Below are 25,300 nucleotides of genomic sequence, written 5' to 3' on the forward strand. Positions count from 1 at the left end.
GCCTACTCTAGTTCTCATGCGGATATTTTATAAAGGATTAACAGTTTCAAGCAAAGCTGCAGTGAACAACTATGCAGGGGGATCAATTAAGAACAAGACGCCAGCCAAATGTCAAGCACTTTTTGATACTCTAGCACTCGAAACACAACATTCTGAAGCAAGAGGAAGACGAGCAGGAGTTTTTGAGATTAATAATTCTACCGAATTTGCTTCAAAGGCACAAGTCGATGCGATTGCTAGTAAACTTGACACTTTGCTTTCTATGAATGGGAGAGCATCAGTTCAAGAGGTTTGTTCCATATGTGCAGTTCCTGGTCATGCCACAGTTGGTTGTCCGTATAGTGTTGATTTTCCAGAATTTGTTCAAGAGCAAGCAAACATGGTGAATGCTTACAGACATCCTGGTAACGATCCATACTCCAATACTTATAATCAAGGATGGAGAAACCATCCAAATCTCTCATGGGTCAATAATCAGAATGTACAAAAGCCACCATCTGGTTTCCAACCTCAAGAGAAGAAGAATAATTTGGAAGATGTCATTGCACAGCTTGCTGGTAACGTGAATACTCTTTCTGTCAATACAAATCAATTCATGAGCAAAACTAAGACAACTCTTCAGAACCAGGCTGCCTCAATAAAAAATTTGGAGATTCAAATGGGGCAGTTAGCTCATTCTTTGGCAGTTAGAGAAAAAGGTTCTTTTCCAAGCCAAACTGAAGTTAATCCGAGAAACCATGAGCAAGCTAAAGCAATAACTTTTCGAAGAGGGAAACAAGTGAAAACAACAGCTGATTTTGAGAAAAACAATGAGGAAGAAAAGGTAGAAACCATTTCACAAGAGGAGCAGCCACTGTCCGATGTTGTACAGCCACTAGCTATACTGGGAACCACTTCAAAAGCTTCACCACAATCAGTCATTGCAGCCACACCACTCCCTAAGCCTGTTGTCCAACTCGTGAAGCCATATGTGCCCCCTATTCCTTTTCCTCAACGGCTCAAGAAGAATATGTTAGATGAGAAGTATTTCAAATTCTTAGAGATGTTTAAGAAATTGGAGATTAATATTCCATTTGCCGATGCTTTGGAGCAGATGCCGAATTATGCTAAATTCATGAAGGATATCATCTCAAAGAAAAGAAAATTTGGCGATCATGAGAAGATTCAGTTGACAGAAGAATGCAGTGCAATCCTTCAAAGAAAGCTTCCGCTCAAGCAAAAAGATAGAGGGAGTTTCAAAATTCCATGCATTATTGGCACTAATTTATTTGAAAAAGCATTGTGTGATTTGGGGTCTAGTATTAATTTATTACCCTTATCTGTTGCTAAGAACATTGGAATAGGTGAAATTAAACCCACTACTGTTTCTTTGCAGATGGCGGATAGATCAATTGCATATCCAGAGGGAATTATCGAAGATGTGTTAGTGAAGGTTGACAAGCTGATTTTTCCAGCAGATTTCTTGGTGTTGGATATGGAAGAAGATTATGAGACTCAGTTGATTTTGGGTCGGCCATTTCTTATCACAGCTAGGACTTTAATTGATGTGGAACAAGGGGTTTTGACATTGAGAATTGGGGAAGAGAAAGCAACATTCAAAGTGTTCGAGGCTGGAAAATTTCCAAGAGAAACAGAAGATTGTTTTCGCATTGATTTAGTAGAGACCGCGATTTCTGAAAAATTCAGAGTTGAGAAGCCCAGTGATCCTATGGAAGCTGCACTAGTTCATGCTGCTACTTCAGAAGATGAAAATCAATTGTTAGCGGAATGTGCTCTTTATTTGGATGCTTTCAAATCAGTTACAAAGAGTGGACGATTGGAGTTCGAAGACCTTGGATCTGTACCTTCAAAATCGCTGCCAAGTATCATAGCCGCACCTACCTTAAATTTGAAGCCATTGCCATCACATTTAAAGTATGCTTTCTTGGGAGCTGCTGAGACTTTACCTGTTATAATTTCTGCATATTTGAGTGAAGTTGAAGAAGAAAAACTATTGAGAGTGTTAAGAAGGCATAGAATGGCAATTGGGTGGAGTATTGCTGACATCAAAGGAATTAGTCCGTCCATTTGTATGCATCGGATCTTGTTGGAAGACAATTACAAGCCCCCAGTTGAGCATCAACGCAGATTAAATCCAAATATGAAGAAGGTGGTACGAGCTGAGATTTTGAATTATTAGACGCTGGAATAATATATCCAATTTCAGACAGTAAATGGGTGAGTGCTTTGCATTTGGTACCGAAAAAGGGTGGAGTTACAGTGGTTAAGAATGACAAGAATGAGTTAATTCCAACGAGGACTACAACAAGATGGAGAGTATGCACTGACTATAGGAAATTGAACAATGAGACTCGAAAAGATCATTTTCCTTTTCCATTCATTGATTTGATGTTGGATAGACTTGTTGGATATGCTTACTATTGTTTTTTAGATGGGTACTCTGGTTATAATCAGATTCCGATTGCACCAGAAGACCAAGAAAAGACGACATTCACATGCCCTTTCGGTACTTTTGCGTATAGGCGTATGCCTTTTGGGTTATGTAACGCGCCTGCTACTTTTCAAAGGTGCATGATGAGTATTTTTTTTGACTTGGTAGAGCGTTGTATTGAGGTATTCATGGATGACTTCTCAGTTTTTGGCTCATTGTTTGATTCTTGTCTGGATAATTTGTCCTCGGTGTTGCAAAGATGTGAAGAAACCAATTTAGTTCTAAATTGGGAAAAATGTCACTTTATGGTGCAAGAAGGGATTGTTTTGGGTCATAAAGTTTCGGTCAACGGCATTGAGGTAGACAAGGCGAAAATTGAGACAATTTCAAAGTTACCGCCACCCACTTCCATCAAAGGAGTTCGAAGTTTCCTAGGTCATACTGGTTTTTATCGACGTTTTATTAAGGATTTCTCTCAGATTACAAAACCGTTGTGTAACTTGCTCCTAAAAGAAGCGGAGTTTGTATTCGATTCATCATGTTTTGAGGCATTCAATGTGTTGAAAATGAAGCTCACGACAGCTCATGTGATAGTTGCACCGGATTGGGAATTACCTTTTGAGATTATGTGTGATGCAAGTGACTATGCTATTGGAGCGGTTTTGGGTCAGTGGAGAGATAAGCTACTGCATGTGATTTATTATGCTAGTCGAACTCTCAATGACGCACAATTGAATTATGCCACTACCGAGAAAGAGCTTCTAGCCGTTGTCTTTGCTTTAGACAAATTCCGTTCTTATCTCATTAGTTCAAAGGTAATTGTCTACACCGATCACTCAGCTTTGAAGTATTTATTATCCAAGAAAGATGCAAAGCCTCGGTTGATTCGATGGGTGTTGTTACTACAAGAGTTTGATTTAGAGATACGGGATAAGAAGGGGTCTGAAAATGTGGTGGCGGATCATCTTTCTCGAATTATGCATCATGAAGGTGATAATGACTTAGTTCCTATCTCTGAAACATTCCCTGACGAGCAGCTCTTTACCATCAAATCTTCAGTCACTCCTTGGTATGCAGATTATGTCAATTATTTAGTTAGTGATATCATGCCTCTTGATTTGACTTGGCAACAGAAGAAAAGATTCATTTCGTTAGTCAGACATTACTATTGGGATGAGCCGTACTTGTGGAAGCATTGTCCGAATCAATGTATAAGACGGTGTGTTCCTAATGACAAGATGGAGGAAATATTGCGACATTGCCATTCTCTAGCATGTGGTGGTCATTTTGGTGCCACAAAGACTGCTGCCAAGGTACTACAATCTGGTTTTTGGTGGCCTACATTGTTCAAGGATGCTCATACTTTTGTTTCTACATGTGATCGCTGCCAACGTATTGGAAATATCTCAAGTAGACATCAAATGCCGTTGAATAATATTCTAGAAGTCGAACTTTTTTATGTTTGGGGTATTGACTTCATGGGACCATTTCCATCATCTTATGGCAAGCAATACATCTTGGTAGCGGTGGATTATGTTTCAAAATGGGTTGAAGCAATTGCTTTACCTACTAATGATGCTAAGGTTGTTGTTCATTTTCTCCGGAAGCATATTTTCACTCGCTTTGGCACCCCGCGCGCCATTATTAGTGATGGAGGCAAGCACTTTTGTAATCGTCACTTCAATGCTCTTTTGGCGAAATATGGAATCACATATAAGGTTGCTACACCTTATCATCCACAAACTAGTGGGCAGGTTGAGATTTCCAATCGAGAGATCAAGAATATTTTAGAGAAGACTGTGGGATTTTCACGCAAAGATTGGGCTGCAAAGTTGGATGATGCGCTATGGGCGTATCGGACTGCATTCAAGACTCCAATTGGCATGACTCCATATCGATTGGTGTTTGGAAAAGCATGTCATCTACCTGTGGAACTGGAACATAAAGCATTTTGGGTAGTGAAGAAGCTTAATTTTGAGATGGATGCAGCGGGAGAAAAGAGAGCTCTTCAATTGAACGAGATGGAAGAATTTCGGAATGATGCATATGAAAATGCTAAAATCTACAAGGAACGTACCAAAAAGTGGCATGATCAACATATTCTTCGTCGTGAGTTTTATATTGGCCAGCAAGTTCTTTTGTTTAATTCTCGGCTGAAACTTTTCCCTGGGAAGTTGCGAACACGATGGTCTGGTCCTTTTACAGTTGTTCAAGTGTTTCCATATGGAACGATTGAAATTCGTGATCATACAACGGATGCTACATTCAAAGTTAATGGACAGCGATTGAAGCCATATCTTGCTGCCAGTTTTGAGCGAAACACGAATGTTGTGACCCTTGCTTCTCCCGATTGATTGCAATGCCAAGTCGGGCTGAGGACTTTAAACTAAGCGCTTGTTGGGAGGCAACCCAACCAGGTTCATTCGTTCCTTTCCTTGTTTATTAGTTTTGCATTTTCTTCCTTTATGTTCCATACTACTCATTGTGCATCTTTTTGTTGTGATTTTGCATTGAGGACAATGTTTAGTTTAGGTTTGGGGGGAGAGCCTAGTTTTTTTTTTGTTAGTTTGGTTGATTCATTTGCATTTTTGTTTTTAAGGTCAAAAGTTAAGGTTTTTATGTTCCAAGTTTAATAATATTGATTTCTTCACCCACATGATGATTTGAACATGTTTAGTTTGTCATTTCAAATGTGTTTGGAGTGGTTTTGTTGTTATGTGCCAAAGAAATTGCAAAATTGCACTTTGAGTTCATCTTTTGGTCATAATCAACTTAGCTACCTAAATTAATTTTGGATGTTTTTCAAGTTAATTTGATGATGCCAACATGTTTAGAATGTTTAATATGATGTGTTGGAATAGGGTTTGGACAGAAATTCGACCTACATTGTGAATTGGGACGTTTAGAAGCTCAAAAAGTGAAAATAAGCTTGTAAATTTGCTGCATAATTTCTGCAGATTTTCTGTCATAAATGAGCTTTAGTGACGATCTTCAAAGATTTTCTCTGTCACAAAAGATTTTTATCCTATGTTGAAGGCAATAATTTTGGCTCGGAATTCATTACTTTTAGAGCTATTCCCTCGTCCATGATGCCCAAAAATAAGTGTATTCTTTTCCTTTATCTCATTTTCTTTCATGCTTTTATTTATACATCTTTATGTGATGAATTGTGTTGCTAACATTTAAAGGATGAGGTAGGAATTAAAATTTTGGGATTAAGTGTTAGAATTTGTTGGAAACGATAAGAACTTGGAAGCATAAGTTGTTAAGGTTATCACTTTATTCTATTAATGGCGATGTATATGTCTTGCTAAGAATTCTTCCTTTGCTAAAGGGTTGCCTAGAAGGTTTTTGCATCACATTCTTTTTACCATTCATTTTGCCATGTCTCAAGTACTTTGGTGGACAAACTGTCCATGTTTGGATGATGTGGAGAAATAGTGGAGACTACCCATGTGAGTTGTTGTGCCTAAGCTTTTCTTGAGAGGGTTAATTTGTTTCTACTCTTAAACACTTTCCAATTTCTTTCTTTAATTTTCATGATCTCATTAAAATTAATTTGCATTGGGTACAAAAGAACTTTAATATATGTTGGGTATTCTTGCCATTGGGTTAGACGGAACTATAGAAACGATGTTAGGCTATGCATGTTGTCCACTGCTAAAAGGCCTATTCCCTACCCTTTTGTGTGCTCCATTAACCCCATTGAAGCCAAACACTTAGCCTTTTCTTTCATTACCCACATAAATTCTTATCCACTCTACCCTATATTAGCCATACCATATAGCTTGAGAGATACCAAGGTGATATCAAAAGAAATCAAGGTTGAGTTCTACATCAAAGTAGTGGCGTGTACCGAGGTACCATGGTTCTTATTATTATTTCTTGTAGTTATTTCAAGAGTAAAAAATAAAAAAAAAATAAAATAAAAAAAAAAAGAGTCAAGAAAAAGAAAAAGAAAAAAAAAAGAGAAATTGTACCATTCATTATAACATGAGGCCTGGACGCCACAAATCATATATCAAGTTTCAAAGGGGTGCCAACCTAACTACATACGAAATGTCTTGGTGTTTCTCAAGTTTTTGTTTTTTTTCCTTATCGTTTCTTTCTTAGCCCAAATACCTAGCCTTACATTACAACCGTTTCAAAGACCTAACGGATTTATAGGGAAGTCTAGCTTATTTGGTGAAGGTTGATACCTATGTTCTTAGTATTCGATTCCTTTCATGAGATCTATTTTCAGAAATTGCTGTTTTTCAATGTTGATCATATGTGATAATATATTGATTCATTTTGCATAAACTCATCACATATGCTTGTTAAGAGAGAAAGCCTAGGTTCTATGAGAAAATTGAGTGATATCTTGTGAGGCTTAGAGTCGAGGCGAATTTGTACACACGCCAAGTGTGGTTGTTTTTAAGCCTGAGTGCTTGGGATGTTGGCTTCATACTTTCCATTGTGATGCATTGATTTATAAGGGCATAACTTTAGTTTTGGAAGTATGATTGGCATGCATTGGTTTTCATTAATTGATGGAAGTGATAACTGTAACACCTTTGCTTTTCAGTAAAGCGTTTGTGGGTAGCGTAACTGGTAAACCCTCAGGAGACACAACTCCTCCGACTAGGGACACCTAGGGGTTTAAAGGCTTGTTGCACATGCTCAGTGCAATCGTTTCGTCAGCGAAAGTGGGCTTAATTAGGTTTTTGTTTTTAGTTAATGTTATTTGTTTTTCATTTTATGTTTTGCTCGAGGACTAGCAAAAGATAGGTTTGGGGGTATTTGTTAGGTTGATATAATAGGTATATTTTGTATCTCTTTTACCTATTAATTTAGTCATGGTTTGATATAAAACAGTTGGATTTGATGTATTTTGCGTGAATTTTATAGAAGTTATTTTTTCGGAGAAAACTGGATTTTTTTAGAAGAATTACAAGGAAAGCACGAAAGAATAACGAAGTGGACTGATGCTATGTGAGAGTGGTGCTGGAATTTGGGCTTTATCAAATTAAGTCCAATTTGGGCTTCATAAAAACTGGCGTTGGACTATTCCAAGGAGGGGAAGGTTTTTAATCCCCTTATCAAGAAGGTTGCAGCAGAAATAAAATAGGAGGGGGATTTTAAAGGAAAGACAAAAGGCACATTAAAAGTGGGGAAGAATCCTGCAGCCGCAGGAGGGGAGAAGGTGGCAGTTTTGGGGTTTATCGCATACGGTTCCAGAATTGGGGTTTTGGGTTTCTTTATGTCATCGAATTCATCCATGTTTGTCATTAGTTTAATCATGAACTAAGTCCTTTTGCTAGGATTAGGGTGTACTCTTATCATGAACATCTAATTCTTATTATTTCATATTGATCTCGGTTGTTTTCCATGTTGAGTAAATGTTATTGTGCTTTATCGTTATCAAATAACTGACCATTATTTGTGTGAAGAACTAAATTGGGACTGACAGGTTGAGTTTAGTAGATTGCTTCTCATAACGATTACCATGAATTACATAATTGAGTAGACATACTGGTTATGATTTGTGTAGTATTGTGAAATTATCCATTTAGCATAAAGGGCTTCGATTATCTACTTTTGTGGCTAGACATAGCATGGGTAGATAGTTAGAAACACAGTTAGTATATTCTGAAAGGAAATATTGACGAATCAAGGGATAATTGCTAGCAACATGGGAATAATTTGAGTTTAATATGAATAACGGGATTAGATGGGATTGAGAATGAGGAACCTGATGTCCTAGTGCTTCAATATATTAATTTTTCATAATTCATTCACTTTTACTTCGTGTTTGTTCAATTGATACTTTCAATTTCGTTTGGGTTTTTGCATATTTGAATTTGTCATCGTTATCCATCTTTTATTTAAGTTTAGTTTGAAGTCAATCTCAATAGTAAATTTAGGTTAATCCGATCCTTGTTTGAACGACACTCTACTTATCACTATATTACTTGGACGATATTGTACACTTGCAATTATCAACAACAATAAACAACCCCTTCCTCTGTGGTACTCCTTTGGACAAAAACTGGGGGTCCGACACAAAAGCATTGCTTGAGAAAGAATGTCTAATAGGTGGCGGATCAATTGGTATAGTCTACAAAACGAATTTTGAAGGTGGCGTCTCAATTGCAGTGAAGAAGCTCGTGACTCTGGGAAGAAGAAAAAACCAAGATGAATTTAAGCAAGTAATTGGACGACTGGGCAACAACATAAGGTTAATTTTTCCATTTTAAAATTATTTTATGCTGATGTCAGCATAAAGCATAACGAAACACTAACCGAAGGGATTTTGAAAATAATTTTAAAATGTCAGGGGGCTGTTTATGATATGTGGAAAAATGAAGGGGTTTTGAGAAAACACAAGAAACATCAAGGGTGTACGTGTAGGTATATGATGCCATGTAGTCGATATTAAATTACAGAAAAGACAAACAACCAACATTAACATTTCCCTACCTAAGACTGGACCCCAACAAAAAATAAAAAATGCTTTCTTCCTGGAAGTTATCTATGTATATATAAAATTTAATTTTCTTGGAAAGCGATGTTAGAGTTGATTAGATGCATAATATAAGTAAACTCGAAAATGGCCACCAAGATTTCGTTGACAAAGCTAAAGTTTGGATGCACAGCTTTTGGCATCCATGGCCAGATCACAGTGACTTTATCCCCCTCTCGCCATAAGATAGAGGTGGAACTGCAAGAGAAGGAAAGGGACGACTTTTGTCATGAATAATATTAATTATAATAATAATAATAATGATTACAATGCTTGCACAATAAGCAATACCAAACAGCTCAAACACAGAGTGTGCCTATTAATATGAAATTAGTCAAAGCAAACACCCCGCAAATCCCAGAAAGCTGTTGAGTGCCGGCGACTTCTTCAAGCTCAAGATACCCTTTTGGTAAGTATCTCATTTCTTGCTCTGTGTTTCTGTGTTTTAGCATGTCATATGGGTTCTCTTCTGTTCTGTACTGCTTAACTACTTTCTTTTACTGCTACAAATGTTTTGGTGTTGTATTGGGTTTCTCGAGTTGCAGAGATTTGTTTCTGATTCCGTCACTCACTCACTAAAGTTGCAGTCTTCTTTGGGGACCCAATCATACCTCAAGAAACATCTTCACAGATCAATTTCCTAGTTTTTCCAGTAAAACGAAAACGAACAAATACCCTTTTTTTTTCTTCTGTGGGATCGTTTTGTTTACTTGTGGTTGCATTTTTTCTTCTTTTTTTATCAAAAGAAAGAGAAAAATAAAGTACTTAATTACCAGGAGGGGTGTTTGCTTGCAAAAGTAGTGAATTTTGTAGTCTATGGAAACAAATGGTTAGATTCTCTGAATGTATACTTGTCTGCTTGCGATCGACATTCCAGTAAATTAACATAAAACTTTTCATCTTGGAATACAAGACAAGTATGTAGTGTTGAATTTTTTCCAGATTTAGTTTTTGTTTCGTTTACTTTGTGAAGTGAATAGTTGACGAAAGAGATGTGCTGACTCAATTCCCCTATTGTAATTTTTTAATCTAAGGCCTGCTTTCAGATTTGGAAGTAGTCGTGCCCTGCTTACAGATATTTAGCTGGTCCTTTCTGCACTGCCAGCACAAATTCGCTGGCTTGGCTTTTAAGTTTACTATAACAGGACTGTGCTTATGCAGGTGCAGATTGAGGTATAACAAATCAGGTGTCAAGCATCTCAATACTTTCTTGGGGTTGGTAACATGGCCCAGGAAAGTGGCGTGGATGGGGCTACGCCTCAAGAGCATGAGGACATCACTTCAAGAAGCCAAGTAGAAGTAGAGAAAAGCACCGACACGAATGGGGATCATCAAGGCTCAGACAAGAGCAGCGGAGATGAGAAACTTGAAAAAGTTCCATTTTCCAAGCTATTTTCATTTGCAGATAAGACTGATACTATATTGATGCTCGCCGGCACAATTGGTGCCATTGGGAATGGCTTGGGGATGCCCCTTATGACGATATTATTGGGGGAGATGATCAATTCTTTTGGATCTAATCAAAACAATAAAGACATAGTTAGTGCTGTTTCCAAGGTAAAGTTATATGCTGCACAAGCCAATTTAATCTTTATGTTTGTTAAGACATCGAGTTGAACTTTCAATAATGGTTTGAACTGCTCTTATGAGGTCAAATATTGGAGTTCCAGAAAATCACATCGATTTTTTTAGCTCAGATTTTTGTTCAATTATTCTTACGGGATTCTTTTTTTCCTTTTATTTCTTATCAGTAAATTTTAGGGGATTCGTTTGATAATTATTCTTCCTCTGGTTATTCACTAAGTTGTTAGGCCGAACATGTTGATAATCATTTAGTTATCTTGGTACATTGTAGGTCTCTCTAAAATATGTCTATTTGGCAATCGGGACAGGTGTGGCCGCAAGTCTTCGTAAGTACATCTCATACCCATAACCACAAAAGTTTTTCATGCATGCAGAGAGAAACTCATACACATATCAAGCATTTGAATTTTGAACTGATACAGCTGTATTTCTTGTTCACAGAGGTCTCTTGCTGGATGGTAACAGGGGAAAGACAAGCTGCAAGGATAAGGGGTTTGTATTTGAAAACAATTTTGAGACAAGACGTTGCTTTCTTTGATTTGGAAACAAATACTGGAGAGGTCATTGGGAGGATGTCTGGCGACACTGTTCTCATACAAGATGCCATGGGCGAGAAGGTACTACGCTGTCTTCACAATTACAAACCCTAAATTCACCCCAGGGAGAATAAAAACCTTGAAATTTTTTATTCTTAAAATGTAACTAAAAGGTCATATTTGTGCACTTGTTCGTGCAGGTTGGAAAATTTTTACAACTATTTTCAACATTCATTGGAGGGTTTATAATAGCATTCATCAAAGGATGGCTTCTTACCCTTGTCATGTTATCCTCGATTCCTCTGCTTGTGGCAGCTGGTGCAGCTATGTCCATCATTATATCCAAGATGGCAACCCGTGGACAAAGTGCTTATGCAAAAGCAGCAATTGTAGTTGAACAGACGATAGGCTCCATCAGAACCGTAGGTCACACTGGCCTTACAACTATTGGAATAATTTTCGATTGTTTGGCCAAGAGTATGATGTTTCTCATCTGCTTTCTATGTAGGTTGCATCCTTCACTGGGGAAAAGCAAGCAACAACAAATTACAAAAAATATCTTGCGGATGCTTACAAATCAGGTGTTTACGAAGGTACTGCTGCTGGAGCATGTTTTGGCATGGTTATGCTAGTTGTGTTCTGCACTTATGCCTTGGCGGTATGGTTTGGTTCAAGAATGGTAAGGAATAATGGATATTCCGGGGGTGACGTGCTGAATGTGATTGTTGCTGTTTTGACTGGATCCATGTAAGATCCATTTCTTTTTTCTTTTCTTTTTTTGTGGGTTATTATAGTACCTATGTTATCATCTTTTTCTCTCTCTTTATGTTTGATTTTAAATACTCGTACATACATGCAGATACATATGTACATGAGTTCCTCTTTTGATTTCTCTCTTTCTCCTCTTTTTGTTTAAATATATTAACTATTTTGGATGAATTAGGTCTCTGGGGCAAGCATCACCGTGCTTGAGTGCATTCGCTGCTGGTCAAGCTGCAGCATTTAAGATGTTTGAGACTATCAGTAGGAAACCAGAGATTGATGCTTCTGACGAAAAAGGAAAGACATTGGATGACATTCGTGGAGATATAGATCTAAGAGAGGTTTACTTCAGTTACCCAGCCAGACCAGATGAACCAATATTCGACGGGTTCTGTCTTCATATCTCTAGTGGCACCACTGCAGCTTTGGTTGGACAAAGTGGAAGTGGGAAGTCAACAGTCATCAGTCTGATAGAGAGATTTTATGATCCACAAGCTGGTGAAGTGTTGATAGATGGCATAAACCTAAAAGAATTTCAGGTGAAATGGATTCGGAGTAAAATTGGTCTCGTCAGCCAGGAACCCGTACTGTTCGCATCCAGCATTATGGACAATATTGCCTATGGAAAGGATGGTGCTACCATTGAAGAGATAAAAGCAGCAGCTGAACTTGCAAACGCCTCCAAATTTATCGATAAATTGCCTCAGGTTCCAACTAATTCTATCTAATCGCAGTTTATAATTATGTGTGTGTTCATAGGAATATTATTAGTTCATTTGGCCTTTAATGATTCGTGATCAGGGCATTAACACCATGGTCGGTGAGCATGGAACTCAGCTATCTGGTGGGCAGAAGCAGAGAATTGCTATAGCAAGAGCAATTTTGAAAGATCCACGAATTTTACTTTTGGATGAAGCTACAAGTGCACTTGATGCAGAATCTGAGAGGATAGTTCAAGAAGCATTGGATCGGATTATGGTCAACAGAACTACTGTTATTGTTGCTCATCGTTTGAGCACGGTGAGGAATGCAGATGTGATTGCTGTCATTCATAAAGGAAAGATGGTTGAAAAAGGTATTCTACCTGATAAAGCTAGCACGTTCTTTTTATTAGTTCTTGCATATGTTTCCCTTGATTTTGACTTGCTTTCTTCTGCTATAACACGTTGCTTTTCCCACCGAAATCTCTTATAATCTCCAGAGTCCAGGCTTAGTGTTTGTACTTGTGGATAGAATTTCGGTTTACTCGTGGCTGCAATTTATTATTAGATCCCAAGTTCCTGCCAGTTTGTCACGTGTATAGGAAGACTATCAGTTAACCATATTTTTGTCCATTGATCAGGCTCGCACTCAGAATTACTCAAGGATCCTGAAGGAGCATACTCTCAACTTATACGCTTGCAAGAAGTAAACAAGGGTTCAGATCAAACAGGAGAAGTTCAAAACAAATCTGATATAACTGCTGAATCTTTTAGACAATCAAGTCTAAGAATGTCGTTACGAAGATCCATAAGTCGGAATTCCTCTGTAGGAAATAGCAGCCGCCATTCATTTTCAGCTGCCTTTGGTTTACCCATAGGACATGCTAGCATGCATGGCACTACATTGGCAGAACCAGAGGCCGCTGCCCTGGCATCAGAGCAACCTCCAAAGGTCTCTCTCCTCCGCCTCGCTGCCCTCAACAAGCCCGAGATTCCAGCACTTCTTCTTGGAACTTTAGCTGCAACCGCCAATGGTGTCATACTTCCAATTTTCGGTGTGCTTATTTCCAGGGTAATAAAGACTTTGTATGAACCACCTCGTCAACAAAAGAAAGATTCAGAGTTTTGGGCAATTATTTTTATGGTACTTGGTGTGTCATCATTTCTGGTGATCCCAGCACGAGCATACTTCTTTTCGGTTTCCGGTAGTAAGTTAATTGAACGTATCAGATTGATGTGTTTTGAGAGAGTGGTTCACATGGAAGTTGGGTGGTTTGATGAGCCTGAGAACTCAAGTGGTTCAGTTGGTGCGAGGCTCTCAGCAGATGCAGCAATAGTGCGGGCCCTTGTTGGAGATGCACTAGCTCAGATTGTTAATAGCATTGCGACCGCAATTGCAGGTTTGTTCATTGCTTTCATTTCATGCTGGCAGCTGGCATTTATTATCCTCGCATTGATTCCTCTGATCGGAGTCAACGGATATGTTCAAGCAAAGTTCATGAAAGGATTCAGTGCCGATGCAAAGGTATGATCAGAAGATCCATGAACTAATAGCATATTTCGTATCCAAATTCTTTTGTTCTGAGGTCTTCCGAATTTGTATAATTATACGTCTGCAGATGATGTATGAAGAAGCAAGCCAAGTTGCTAATGACGCAGTTGGGAGCATACGAACAGTTGCTTCTTTCTGTGCTGAAGAGAAGGTAATGGAACTGTACAGAAGGAAATGTGAAGGCCCTACAGCGGCAGGGAAAAGACAAGGCTTGATCAGTGGAATAGGATTTGGAATGTCTTCTTTCTTTCTATTTTGTGTGTATGCAACCAGCTTCTATGCGGGAGCTAAACTCGTCAAGGCTGGCAAAACAACATTTAGCGACGTTTTCCAAGTAACTATTCTCTCTCCATATTTATCTACCAGTTCTATTCAGAAAGTGTTGATAACATACATGATATACATTCAGACCAAGTATATGGCTGATTTTAAGATGTGTATTTGGTTGCAGGTTTTCTTTGCTTTGACCATGGCAGCCACGGGCATATCTCAGTCGAGCAGCATGGGTCCTGATTCTAATAAAGCCAGGAGTGCTGCTGCTTCTATATTTGCAATTATAGACAGGAAGTCTAAGATAGACCCTAGTGACGAGTCTGGCATGAAATTGGATAATGTAAAGGGAGAGATTGAGCTTCACCATGTAAGCTTTAAATATCCATCCAGGCCAGATACACAGATTTTCCGAGACCTCAATTTAACCATTCACTGTGGCAAGGTAAAGATTGCGTCAATTGAGTTGGATTGCAATTCTTCGTTTATTTTGTTCTCATTTCATGACGTGCTGATGAAGCTTAAGCCATAATACAGTGTTTTCTTTTATTTGTGAATATCGTTTGCAGACAGTTGCCCTGGTTGGAGAAAGTGGGAGTGGAAAGTCGACAGTTGTTGCATTGTTGCAACGATTTTATGATCCTGATTCAGGTCATATCACACTTGATGGAACTGAACTTGGAAAGTTCAACTTGAAATGGTTGAGGCAGCAGATGGGGCTTGTGGGGCAAGAACCTGTCTTATTTAACGACACAATCCGTGCCAACATTGCATATGGAAAGGATGGTGATGCAACTGAGGCAGAAATCATAGCTGCGTCGGAGTTGGCCAATGCACACAAATTTATTAGTAGCTTGAATCAGGTTAGAACATTTAAAAAGTTAATATTTTTTTTTGGGTAGTTTATAACAAGATTGTTTCAAAACTAATCCGAATGCGTTATGTAGGGGTATGACACGGCAGTAGGAGAACGAGGAATACAATTATCTGGGGGGCAGAAGCAACGCGTAGCCATTGCACGTGCAATAATCAAGAGCCCCAAGATATTACTGTTGGACGAAGCTACAAGTGCACTTGATGCTGAATCTGAGAGAGTGGTTCAAGATGCATTAGACAGGGTGATGGTAAACCGAACAACAGTAGTGGTTGCTCATCGACTATCGACAATCAAGAATGCTGATGTGATCGCGGTGGTTAAAAACGGAGTGATCGTAGAAAAAGGAAAGCATGATAAGCTGATCAATATTACAGATGGATTTTATGCATCCTTGGTTGCTCTGCACATGAGCGCTTCAACTGCATGAGCTCCTTTCTTGTACACTTTTCTTCTTTTTTCTTCTACATTTTTCTCACCAAACACTAAAGAGAAAAATGGCATTGCCACGCCACCTATCCGAATGGGCAAATAGTACAGAAATGCGTAATATGGTTGTATTTATTTCTCGTTCTTTCCTTTTTGCCTTCTTGTTTTTATTTCATGTTTTTTGTGGTTCCAATCCTTCATGTAGTAGTCAATGTTAGTAGATGAATAAGAAAGTACTATTAGCTCGTAGAAGATGGCTTTCGTTTTGTTGGTGAGCTTGTCTGAAAAGAAAGTAGTACCACAATTTTTTTACATTATTTCAATTCTAAGTGTGTTTTTTCATCTCAAATTCTGACCATATATTTTGAGAGGAATTTCAAGTTAGTTTGACGAATTCAACATGTGTACCGAGAAACAAACTTTGTTGTCAATGCTCAACTAAGCTAAATAGTAGCCTTACTTTTGTATTTAATTTTGTAATTTTATTAGAATTGTGATGGATGTTCATATTATTGCGCATAAAAAAATTGTTTTTTTGTCCTAAAATAATAAATATGCAAGTGAAGTTTTGTAAATATCCTGCCCACGTACGTAATTGAGTATTTCTTTATGCAATGATGCAATGTTAGTTAGTATTTTCGTAAGGATCCAAGGTTTTTTTTTTTTTTGGGAAAATAAGGATCCAAGTTTTACATTAATTAATCACCTAATCTGCTTGTCTAGGTCAAACATTTTGGTAATCTTTGAAGATTCAACACCTGAAGAAATTTTTAGTTGTGAAGGGAATACAAGTGGTACATTCAGGGCCGGTCCTGAGTTTTTGGGTGCCCAGTGCGAAAGCTCAAAATGTGCCCTTTTTTTATTACGAAAACATATGTTTAAAAAAAAAATTATTTAACGAGGGCTGGAACCCAGTCGAAGCTGGGGGGCTAGGCCCTTACGCCCAAATTATATTACTTGAGAAAATATACAACGGGGGCGGGGGGACATAGTACCTAAACCCCGACAATAAAAAATACATTCATATACAACCATTCCTAGCAAAACTCCTTGAAATTTCAACCTTTAAGAAATTGTCTTCTAGCATTTTTTGAAGCAAAATCATCAATTATATCATCATACTCCAAGTCTTCAATCTCATCCTTTTCAATGCATAAGATTGCTAATCCATGTAGCATATTTTGAGTCATAGTGGTCCGCAATCATTTCAAGTAAACCTAAGAAGTTGCCATTAGAGTCCTCATAAGGTCTTTCATTTGTTCCACGAAATGCTATATTACGTATGGCTAAACATTTCACAACAGCAATAATTCTAAGCATCACTTGTTTCCAATGATTTGTCTCTTTCTTGATTCGCATTTGAAATTCTTTGTCAATTGTCTGATTTTTTGTCAATCTACTTTTCAACTCAACCCAAGTTCTCGAATTAGTGAGATGCTCTTTACTCTTTTCATGTTGATCAAGCTTCACACCAAGATGTCTCCAATTACTAATTCCATCTTTTACTACCTCACTTTTTGAGGTAATTGTTTTAAACAATTTACAACAAAAGCAAAAGATTTTATCCAACTCTTTTGAGTACACGAGCCATTTCCTATCATAAATTTCACCCGTTGGTAATTTTCGATCATAGTAGTGTGAGGAAAATTTTCTAGAGAGTTTGTCCTTAGGATAAGTGAGATTAGTTTCTCGAATTGGGCCCTTTTCTACAAGTAAGGCTCTCATTTCTGCATTAAGACCATCCCAAATTCTTGGATCATAAATGTTTAAATGGAATGTAGATTCGGGAGATTCAATATTTTCCTCTACACCAATATGATCATCATCAACATTTAAATCTATATCACCACCATTTTCATGATCTTGAGACCCATCACCAACATTTTCCTCTAAATCACTACCATTTTTATGATCTTGAGACTCATCATCAACATTTTCTTCTAAATCACCACCATCATAACCACCAATTTCATGATCATGAGACTCCCCAACAACATTTTGTGACTCTTCACTAACATCATTTTCTCTCAAATTTTCAACCGACTCATTCTTTGTAGAGAAAAATTTATTAAGAGATCCTCTTAAACTTTCAGCAATTTCGTTATCCTTTGCTTTTTTTTTTCCTTTTCATATTACCAGAGAGTTGTTTCCTAAAAAACATGGCTTCGATAATTTGTTTGCAAAAATTACCTACACATGATATAACAAAAATTTCCTATCAAAATTATCAGTCCAACATATATTATATATTATAAAAACACTAACACATAGTCTAACATTTTAGGAAATTTTAGGAAATTTTAATAGGAATTGTAGGAAATTTTAATTTTTAATTTATTAACATTTTAACACTCATATCTCATCATTTTTTTAATGACACGTGATATACTATCCCGTGTACCGGTCGCATTGAAAAATATCTCCAACACCTGAAACTTGCATGCAATCCGTGGTCAATATAAAAATGGGGCATCGTCACCCGTGACGACTTCAAACAATGATTATTACCAATTAATTAATTCACTCATGCGTCCGGGTCGTGATGATTAGACAATTACCAACCAGGGTTGGTAAGACCGTGAGAGGATGATCTTGACAATTTTTTTAATTTCTTTTATATATAATATATGAGTAAATTGTACAAAATTATCATAATTAGGGTCGTATTATAATTTTTTTTCTTAATATATTATGTTTTAAACATTACAGTATTATACTTTAATTTATAAATTTATTGCAATGTGTTCATTAATTACCTTTTCAAATCTTGACTTCGTTCGCATCGAGATAATTAATTTTATTTATAGCAATTGCACCTCATTATATAACAAGGGTTACAAAAGTTGGTAAAGTCTTATCTTTGGAGGTCTAATTCATTAATTAAACATCATTTAGGTCACTGGCCGTTAAGTAATGATTTTACCAACTTAAGTGATCATGTTATTAGAATTAAAAGATGATGTGGACAAATATTAAAATTGGTTTTTACTAATTGTCATCTTTGGAGGTCTAATTCTCCAAATCAACCCATTTTAGCAAAGCTAAACCATAAATTTGCTTGACTAAATTGCGTTAACTTGGAGATTCAAAGTTTCATATATGACTTAAGAGTTAAAAGGCGCTTTAATATTTAGAAAACTAGATTTTAATCCCTAAATAAGATGAAGTTTAGAAAAATGTCTTATACAAGATTAAAAATTGATTTTAGTCCCTAGACTCTATTTAATGCTAGCATATGTATTCAATGTCTCTTTTTTTTATTTATAATTTTATGAATTTAAATTTTATGAAAATATTATAAATTTTAATTCTCATTATGGTAAAGCATCTTATACAAGAAAATATTTTCGTAGAGATTTTTCAGTACACTTATGTTTTTGAATATTTTCTTATCTGCCACTAATTCAATACAATATATGTAGGTACAAACATTTCGGTACACTGGGTTAGTATAATATGTTTAGGTACGGACATTTTGATACACTAGTTTAGTATAATATATTTAGGCATGGACATTTCGGTACACTAGTTTTGTATCATATAGTTAGGAACATAATTTTTGGTACACTTATGTTTTTACAAATTTTCTTATGTGTCACTGATTCACTATAACATATTTAGGTACGGGCATTTCGGTACACTAATTTAGTAAAATATATTATGATACAGACGTTTAGGTACACTAATTAGAGAAAGTTAAATAAAGTTAATTAATTAAAATGTGTATAATAATAAATTTAATAACATTAAATAAGTTATCTATTAAATACAAAAACAAAAATATAATATGAATTTGAATTAAGTACACATTAAGGGACTAAAATCAATATTCAATCTAACACCAGGTTTTATTGAATGTTAATCTTCTTGAAGGATTAAAGTTCAAAAACCTCTTTAATATTTGCCCATATCATCACTTAACGCTAGTAAACCTATCATATGTTTTTTTTGATAAAATATCGATAGCTTTCATTCATTGGAAAAGTTACAATCAGTTCAGTTACATGATAGACTCGTCAAAAAGTAAGTTAGAAATAATGTCCGCGGGTCCATCGAACCAATTACAATTTGAGCCAGTCAAGAGAGCAATGCGTGCTAGGCGGTGGGCTGCATTGTTAGCATGACGACAAACATGGGTAGGATGAACTCCAGTAATCGTAGACACTGAGAGACACTGAGAAGGGTCATGAAGGCCAGTCACAATCTAGAGTGAGTCGTTATCAGATGTCTAATTTCAAAATAATAGATCATTATTTGAAATGTTTCGAAAAGTTATGACCAATTTGAAACCATCCTTAAAAGTAAAATAGTTTAACTCTATTGTTTGTGAACTTATGAGTCTGTGCATATCTAACCAAATGTTTCTCAATCTTTGCCATTAGTGGTACCCACACAACGTGACGCTCGACTTGTATTAGACTGAAAAAGAGTCCAAATCTGTTCTTTATATCTTTAAGTAAGAAAAATCTTTTGGATACTCTCTATATATAGGGCTACAAATCTTTTGGACACACGATTTAACATAGATATTGACACGTTTTTATAGTACCCATTCTGAATTTCAACAATTCAATTATTTATTTTTTGTGTGTTATTTCAAAGATTATGTCTATAAAAAATCACCTCAATTTGAAACTTTATACCCATTGGAATAAGTTTAATGTTTCTTTGTAGAATCATATCTATTTATTTTCTTCACTACAAATGAATATCTTAGTTGTTTTGGATTTGTTTACTTTTTTTGCACGGATAATATTGTTGGAGAGTTGACCTTTGTAATTAGCTTAGTTACCTGTTTGGGTCCTTGTAATCAGGATGTAATTAGGATAGATATTATTTGGTGTTTCTTTCCTTGTAAATCAATCTTATACAATATATATTTCCCTCCTTGGTGAGAAGAATAACATCAGAAAATTAAACCCCAAAATAAGCCCTAATTAGCATGGTATTAGAGCAGAGATCCTAGGATTTCTGCTCTGCCCGTTCCCTCAAGCAAACTCGGCCCTCCTATGGAGAACCTACCACCACTCCACGATGGAAACAATTTCATCCTAACCAATCCTACCCCTATACTAAACACTACAACCCTAAACACTACTACCCTAACTGGCCCTACCATGAATCCTCATGTTTCGAGTTCTTCCGATATGCCTTCGGAGTCCTTAGGTAATTATGGTTATACTTTTAATATGAATAATTGTGATACTTAGTCCGATTGGATCATTGACTCCGGTGCCACAGACCATATAACCTATGACCCCACTGATTTAGCTTGCGATATTGTTCCACTTTGACAAAATATTACTAATGCTAATGGTGTCACCTCACCGGTAATTGGCGTTGGCACTGTACACCTCACGCCTACCCTCTCTTTGCCGCATACACTACTTGTACCTTCACTAAAGCATAAATTGATGTCTCCTGGCCAAGCTATTGAGTAATTGAACTGTTGTGTACTATTGTATTCAAAGTTTTGTCTTATTTAGGATATTCTCACGAAGGAGATAATTGGTTGTGGTACTAAAAAGGGGGATCTTTATTTTGTGGACAATGTCAGTATAGGACGGGTCAATCTCGCCCAAGGAGCCATTGATCACAAACGGCATCAGATATGGTTATGGCATCACCGTTTGGGTCATCCCTCTTTCAGTTATTTACAATACATGTTTCCAGATTTATTTGTTGGTTGTTCGGTTTCAAACTTTAAATGTGACACTTACGTACTTGCCAAGAGTCACCGTGTTTCTTATCCGTTGAATTCTAATAAACGTGTTTGTACCATACTTGACCAATCCCGAAACTACCGAGCACCGGCCAACGCTATACTGTCAAGGACCCAGAAGAGTTCCCCTCCGACCAGGAGGCCAATCACTACTCGACACATGTCAAGATTAGAAGCCAATCAGAGCGCAGCACGTGTCAACATCAAGAACCAATCATAACATGACACATATCAATGTGACAAAGCTACAAGTTTTTCTATAAATAGGGGTCATCCCCCCACAATATTGCCTAATGCCATTTGTGTTAAATCATTCACAAGAACTCACTAAATTGAGAGCTTGATCCTTTGTACTTGTGTAAGCCCTTCACTACTAATAAGAACTCCTCTACTCCGTGGACGTAGCCAATCTGGGTGAACCACGTACATCCTGTGTTTGCTTCTCTGTCTCTATTCATTTACGTACTTATCCTCACTAGTGACCGAAGCAACCAAGCGAAGGTCATAAAACCTGACACTTTCTGTTGTACCAAAGTCCTCGCTGATTTTGTGCATCAACATTTGGCGCCGTCTGTGGGAAACGACACTTATTCCTACTCTCTTCAGCTGTGTCAAGCTGGTTTCTATCATTCGTACACTTTCTTTTGACCAGGCATCCCTCTCCAACATGGGAAGCGAAGGAAGCCACAGCACACAGAATGACACCCCCCTTGCACATAGTGCGAAACAACGAAAGAAGGAAGGAAAACGAGTTCTTCTTCAAGCTAAAGTCGATGAGTTGGAAGCTCAGAACAACAAGATAGCAATGAGGAATGAGGTCCTCCAGGAGCAATATGAGAAGCTCTTCGAGACACTCCACGAAGCTAGGCAAGCTCAGACACGCGAGCTTGTTGCCCCCGTGGAAGTCAACCATCAACTGGGTGCCCTCCAACATGGAGGGTCACATGCATTCGACATAGATATCCCTGATAGGGAACAGATTACCCCTCGACTTGATAATCAACATGAGGCTTCTCTTAACCCAGTTGCTTCGACCCGAACCATAAGAAGTGGAGGGAGACACCTCTTTGCTGAAGGGGCAGAAGGGTCGAAAGCCGTCTTTCGCGATTGTCGGGATTTCCTGAAGCAACGTCGAGAGAATTCCATCCATATAAGCTCAAAGATTAATGACCTAAGGATTTCTGAGAGACTCGGTCCCCTGCCACGGCCCAAGCCGGCCACCAATTTGGGGAATGGGCAACAAGTCCTAGAGAGACATGAGGGTACAGGGGACTCAGAGGTGTTCCGACAGACATACCCTGGAAGCCAGTACAGCGAGTCCAGGGAAAAATCACATGCCCTTGATCAAACCTTCCTAATTCCAAGAGGAGATGGAGATTTACGAAAGAAAGCTCCAGTGACACATAACTCCACTCAGGACCCCCTTGTCCTACAACTTCTTGAGGAAGTAAACAAGTTGAAGGCTGAACGTCAGGCTGAAATACCTGACTGGAACCAACCCAGGCCTGGCCCTCTTACAAGGAGGATCCTCAACACCCCCCTTCAAGCAAAGACAAAGCAGAAGCTTGGCTTGCAACTTTATACTGGAAAAGAGGACCCGATTGAGCACCTTAACCTCTTTGAGTCCACCATGGCATACCGGATGCACACCGACGAAGAGCGATGTCTTCTCTTCCCCTCCACCCTCTCTGGCGGAGCTCTAAATTGGTATTGTCGTCTTACACCTGAGACGGTAGACTCATTTGAGGAATTGAGGAAACTATTTGTTTCCCAACACATTTTCCAAACCGATCGCTTGCACTCTGCAGATGACCTGTACACTATCCGCCAGAAGCCAGACGAGTCATTACGTATGTATGCTGGCCGCTTCAGCCATGAATACTCCCGGTGTGCCGAGGCAGACGACAAGACTGCCCTCAAAGCCTTCACGGCAGGCCTACGTGATTGTTTCTTTAAATACATGATCAATGCCAATACTTGGAAGACTTACTCTGAGGTGATGGCGCAGGCTTATAACCATGCCTCCGCCGAGGCAAAGACATATCAGGAGAAACCCCCTACAACCATCCTTTATCAACAAGTGGGAGGTGGAAGCCAGACTCACCTAAATGAGAAGACCTCGACTTTCCAAACAGCAGTGGCACCTCCCCATGCCTTGCATAATGCTTCACCGAATCAACAGACATATCAATTTCAAGGCAAGAGGAAGGATTTCCATCCTCACCACTCTCCTTTCAGTAAAAAGAGTAAGGGACACTATCCCGACAACCAAGGGTATCGCCACAATAACGCTCGCCCCCAGGCAGTCAATGCAGTGGGTCAAACCCGCGTCAAGATACCCCCTACCCCAAGGTATGAGACATACACGCCCTTGAATGCCACATGCGCGGCCATTTACCCCAGCATAGCTCACCTGATACCAAAGCCAAAGCCGAGGCACCCAGATTACACGCCCCCGAATAACGCGGGCATGTTTTGTTGCTACCATGAGCATAACGGCCATGATAGCGAGAAATGTATCATCCTCTGTGATCGTATTGAAGCTTTGGCACGAGAAGGAAAAATTGATCAATTCCTTCTTCACCCTCAAAGGGATAACCGTAACCAACGCCAGGTGAATGTCATATATTCCATAAGCGGCGGCACACCCATATCTGAATCTTCCAATAGGGCCATGAAAAACAGTGAACGAATTCTGAGGCCTGGTCACCAAGTGTTTCACGTGGAAGACATCAGGGGAGGGAAGTATCAAAAGCCTAACTGGGATCCGATATGTTTCTACCCTGAGGAAGAAAGAGGCATCATCTACCCTCATAACGACCCATTGATCGTGGAGGCTCACATAGCCAACTTTGATGTTCGACGAATCCTCGTAGACACAGGGGCTTCGGTCAATATCATGTTTGCCGAAGCTTTCAGGGCACTCAGTGTAGCTGAACACTTGCTCGATCGCTCGATTTCTCCTCTGATAAGCTTCTCCGGTGATATCGTGCAACCCTTAGGGAGCATACATTTACCCTTTACTATTGGTACAGGCCCTTACACGGCTACCATTACCACTAACTTCCTAGTGGTTGACTGCCCAACGGCATACAATGTCATCTTTGGGCGCACAGGCATCAATGATCTCAAGGCTATGGTATCCACGCATATGCTGTTGATGAAATTTCCAACCCCCCATGGCAACGGCTACATCAGAGGAGATCAGCTTACTGCACGATCATGTTACAACACTTCAGTTAAGCAACAACACTTGCCCGGACCCAAGGAAACCCTGTCTGTACATGACCAAGTCACAAAGACCAGCCTAGATAAAGCGAACTTGGATCTTCCTGATAGCAACAATCAACCCGATGATCCTCGAGATGACTCTTTCACCCAGCAAGCCCAACCTGCTGAAGAATTAGAGAAGGTACCTATCTCAAGAGATTATCCAGATCGCATGGTGAAGATTGGCACCACATTGTCACCACCCCTTCGGTTAGCATTGATATCTTTTTTGAAAGAGAACACTGAAGTCTTCGCCTGGTCATACGAGGACATGCCAGGCATCTCTCCCGATGTCATCTGTCATCGTTTGAGTATTGACCCCAAGATCAAGCCGGTGAGACAGAAGCGAAGATCTTATGACGCTGAACGATACGAGGCAATGAAAGCAGAAGTTGAAAAACTCAAAGGCATAGGCTTTGTCCGCGAAGTCAATTACCCGACATGGGTAGCAAATGTGGTCCTTGTTAGGAAAAATCCGACCAAAGAAAGTCTTTCGCTTCAAAAGGTCTTGTGGAGGATGTGTGTTGACTACACCGACCTAAACAAAGGGTGTCCGAAAGATAGTTTCCCTCTTCCTCTTATTGACAGGCTTATAGACTCTACGGCAGGGTGTGAGCTCTTGAGCTTTATGGACGCTTATTCAGGATACAACCAAATCCTCATG

General features: G+C 38.5%; 2 protein-coding genes across 2 annotated transcripts; one reads left to right on the top strand and one right to left on the bottom strand.

Moving 5' to 3' along the window:
- The first annotated feature begins 9,061 nt into the window (after nt 1-9,061).
- Nucleotides 9,062-15,896, top strand: LOC126582839 (ABC transporter B family member 11-like). The gene is made up of 13 exons (XM_050247064.1): nt 9,062-9,345; nt 10,098-10,493; nt 10,792-10,846; nt 10,962-11,137; nt 11,257-11,478; nt 11,565-11,803; nt 12,000-12,525; nt 12,620-12,893; nt 13,161-14,044; nt 14,139-14,405; nt 14,523-14,786; nt 14,911-15,204; nt 15,289-15,896. Exons 2-13 carry the CDS (start codon nt 10,161-10,163, stop codon nt 15,643-15,645), a joined length of 3,891 nt encoding a protein of 1,296 aa, XP_050103021.1. The 5' UTR covers nt 9,062-9,345; nt 10,098-10,160; the 3' UTR covers nt 15,646-15,896.
- An 894-nt stretch (nt 15,897-16,790) lies between these two features.
- Nucleotides 16,791-18,427, bottom strand: LOC126634009 (uncharacterized). Its single transcript, XM_050304496.1, has 3 exons — nt 18,401-18,427; nt 17,781-17,834; nt 16,791-17,693 (listed from the first exon to the last, which is right to left on the bottom strand). Exons 1-3 carry the CDS (start codon nt 18,425-18,427, stop codon nt 16,791-16,793), a joined length of 984 nt encoding a protein of 327 aa, XP_050160453.1.
- Nucleotides 18,428-25,300: the final 6,873 nt, after the last annotated feature.

The sequence above is a fragment of the Malus sylvestris genome, chromosome 9 (genome assembly GCF_916048215.2).
Source record: "Malus sylvestris chromosome 9, drMalSylv7.2, whole genome shotgun sequence".
In the NCBI taxonomy this organism is placed as follows: Eukaryota; Viridiplantae; Streptophyta; class Magnoliopsida; order Rosales; family Rosaceae; genus Malus; species Malus sylvestris.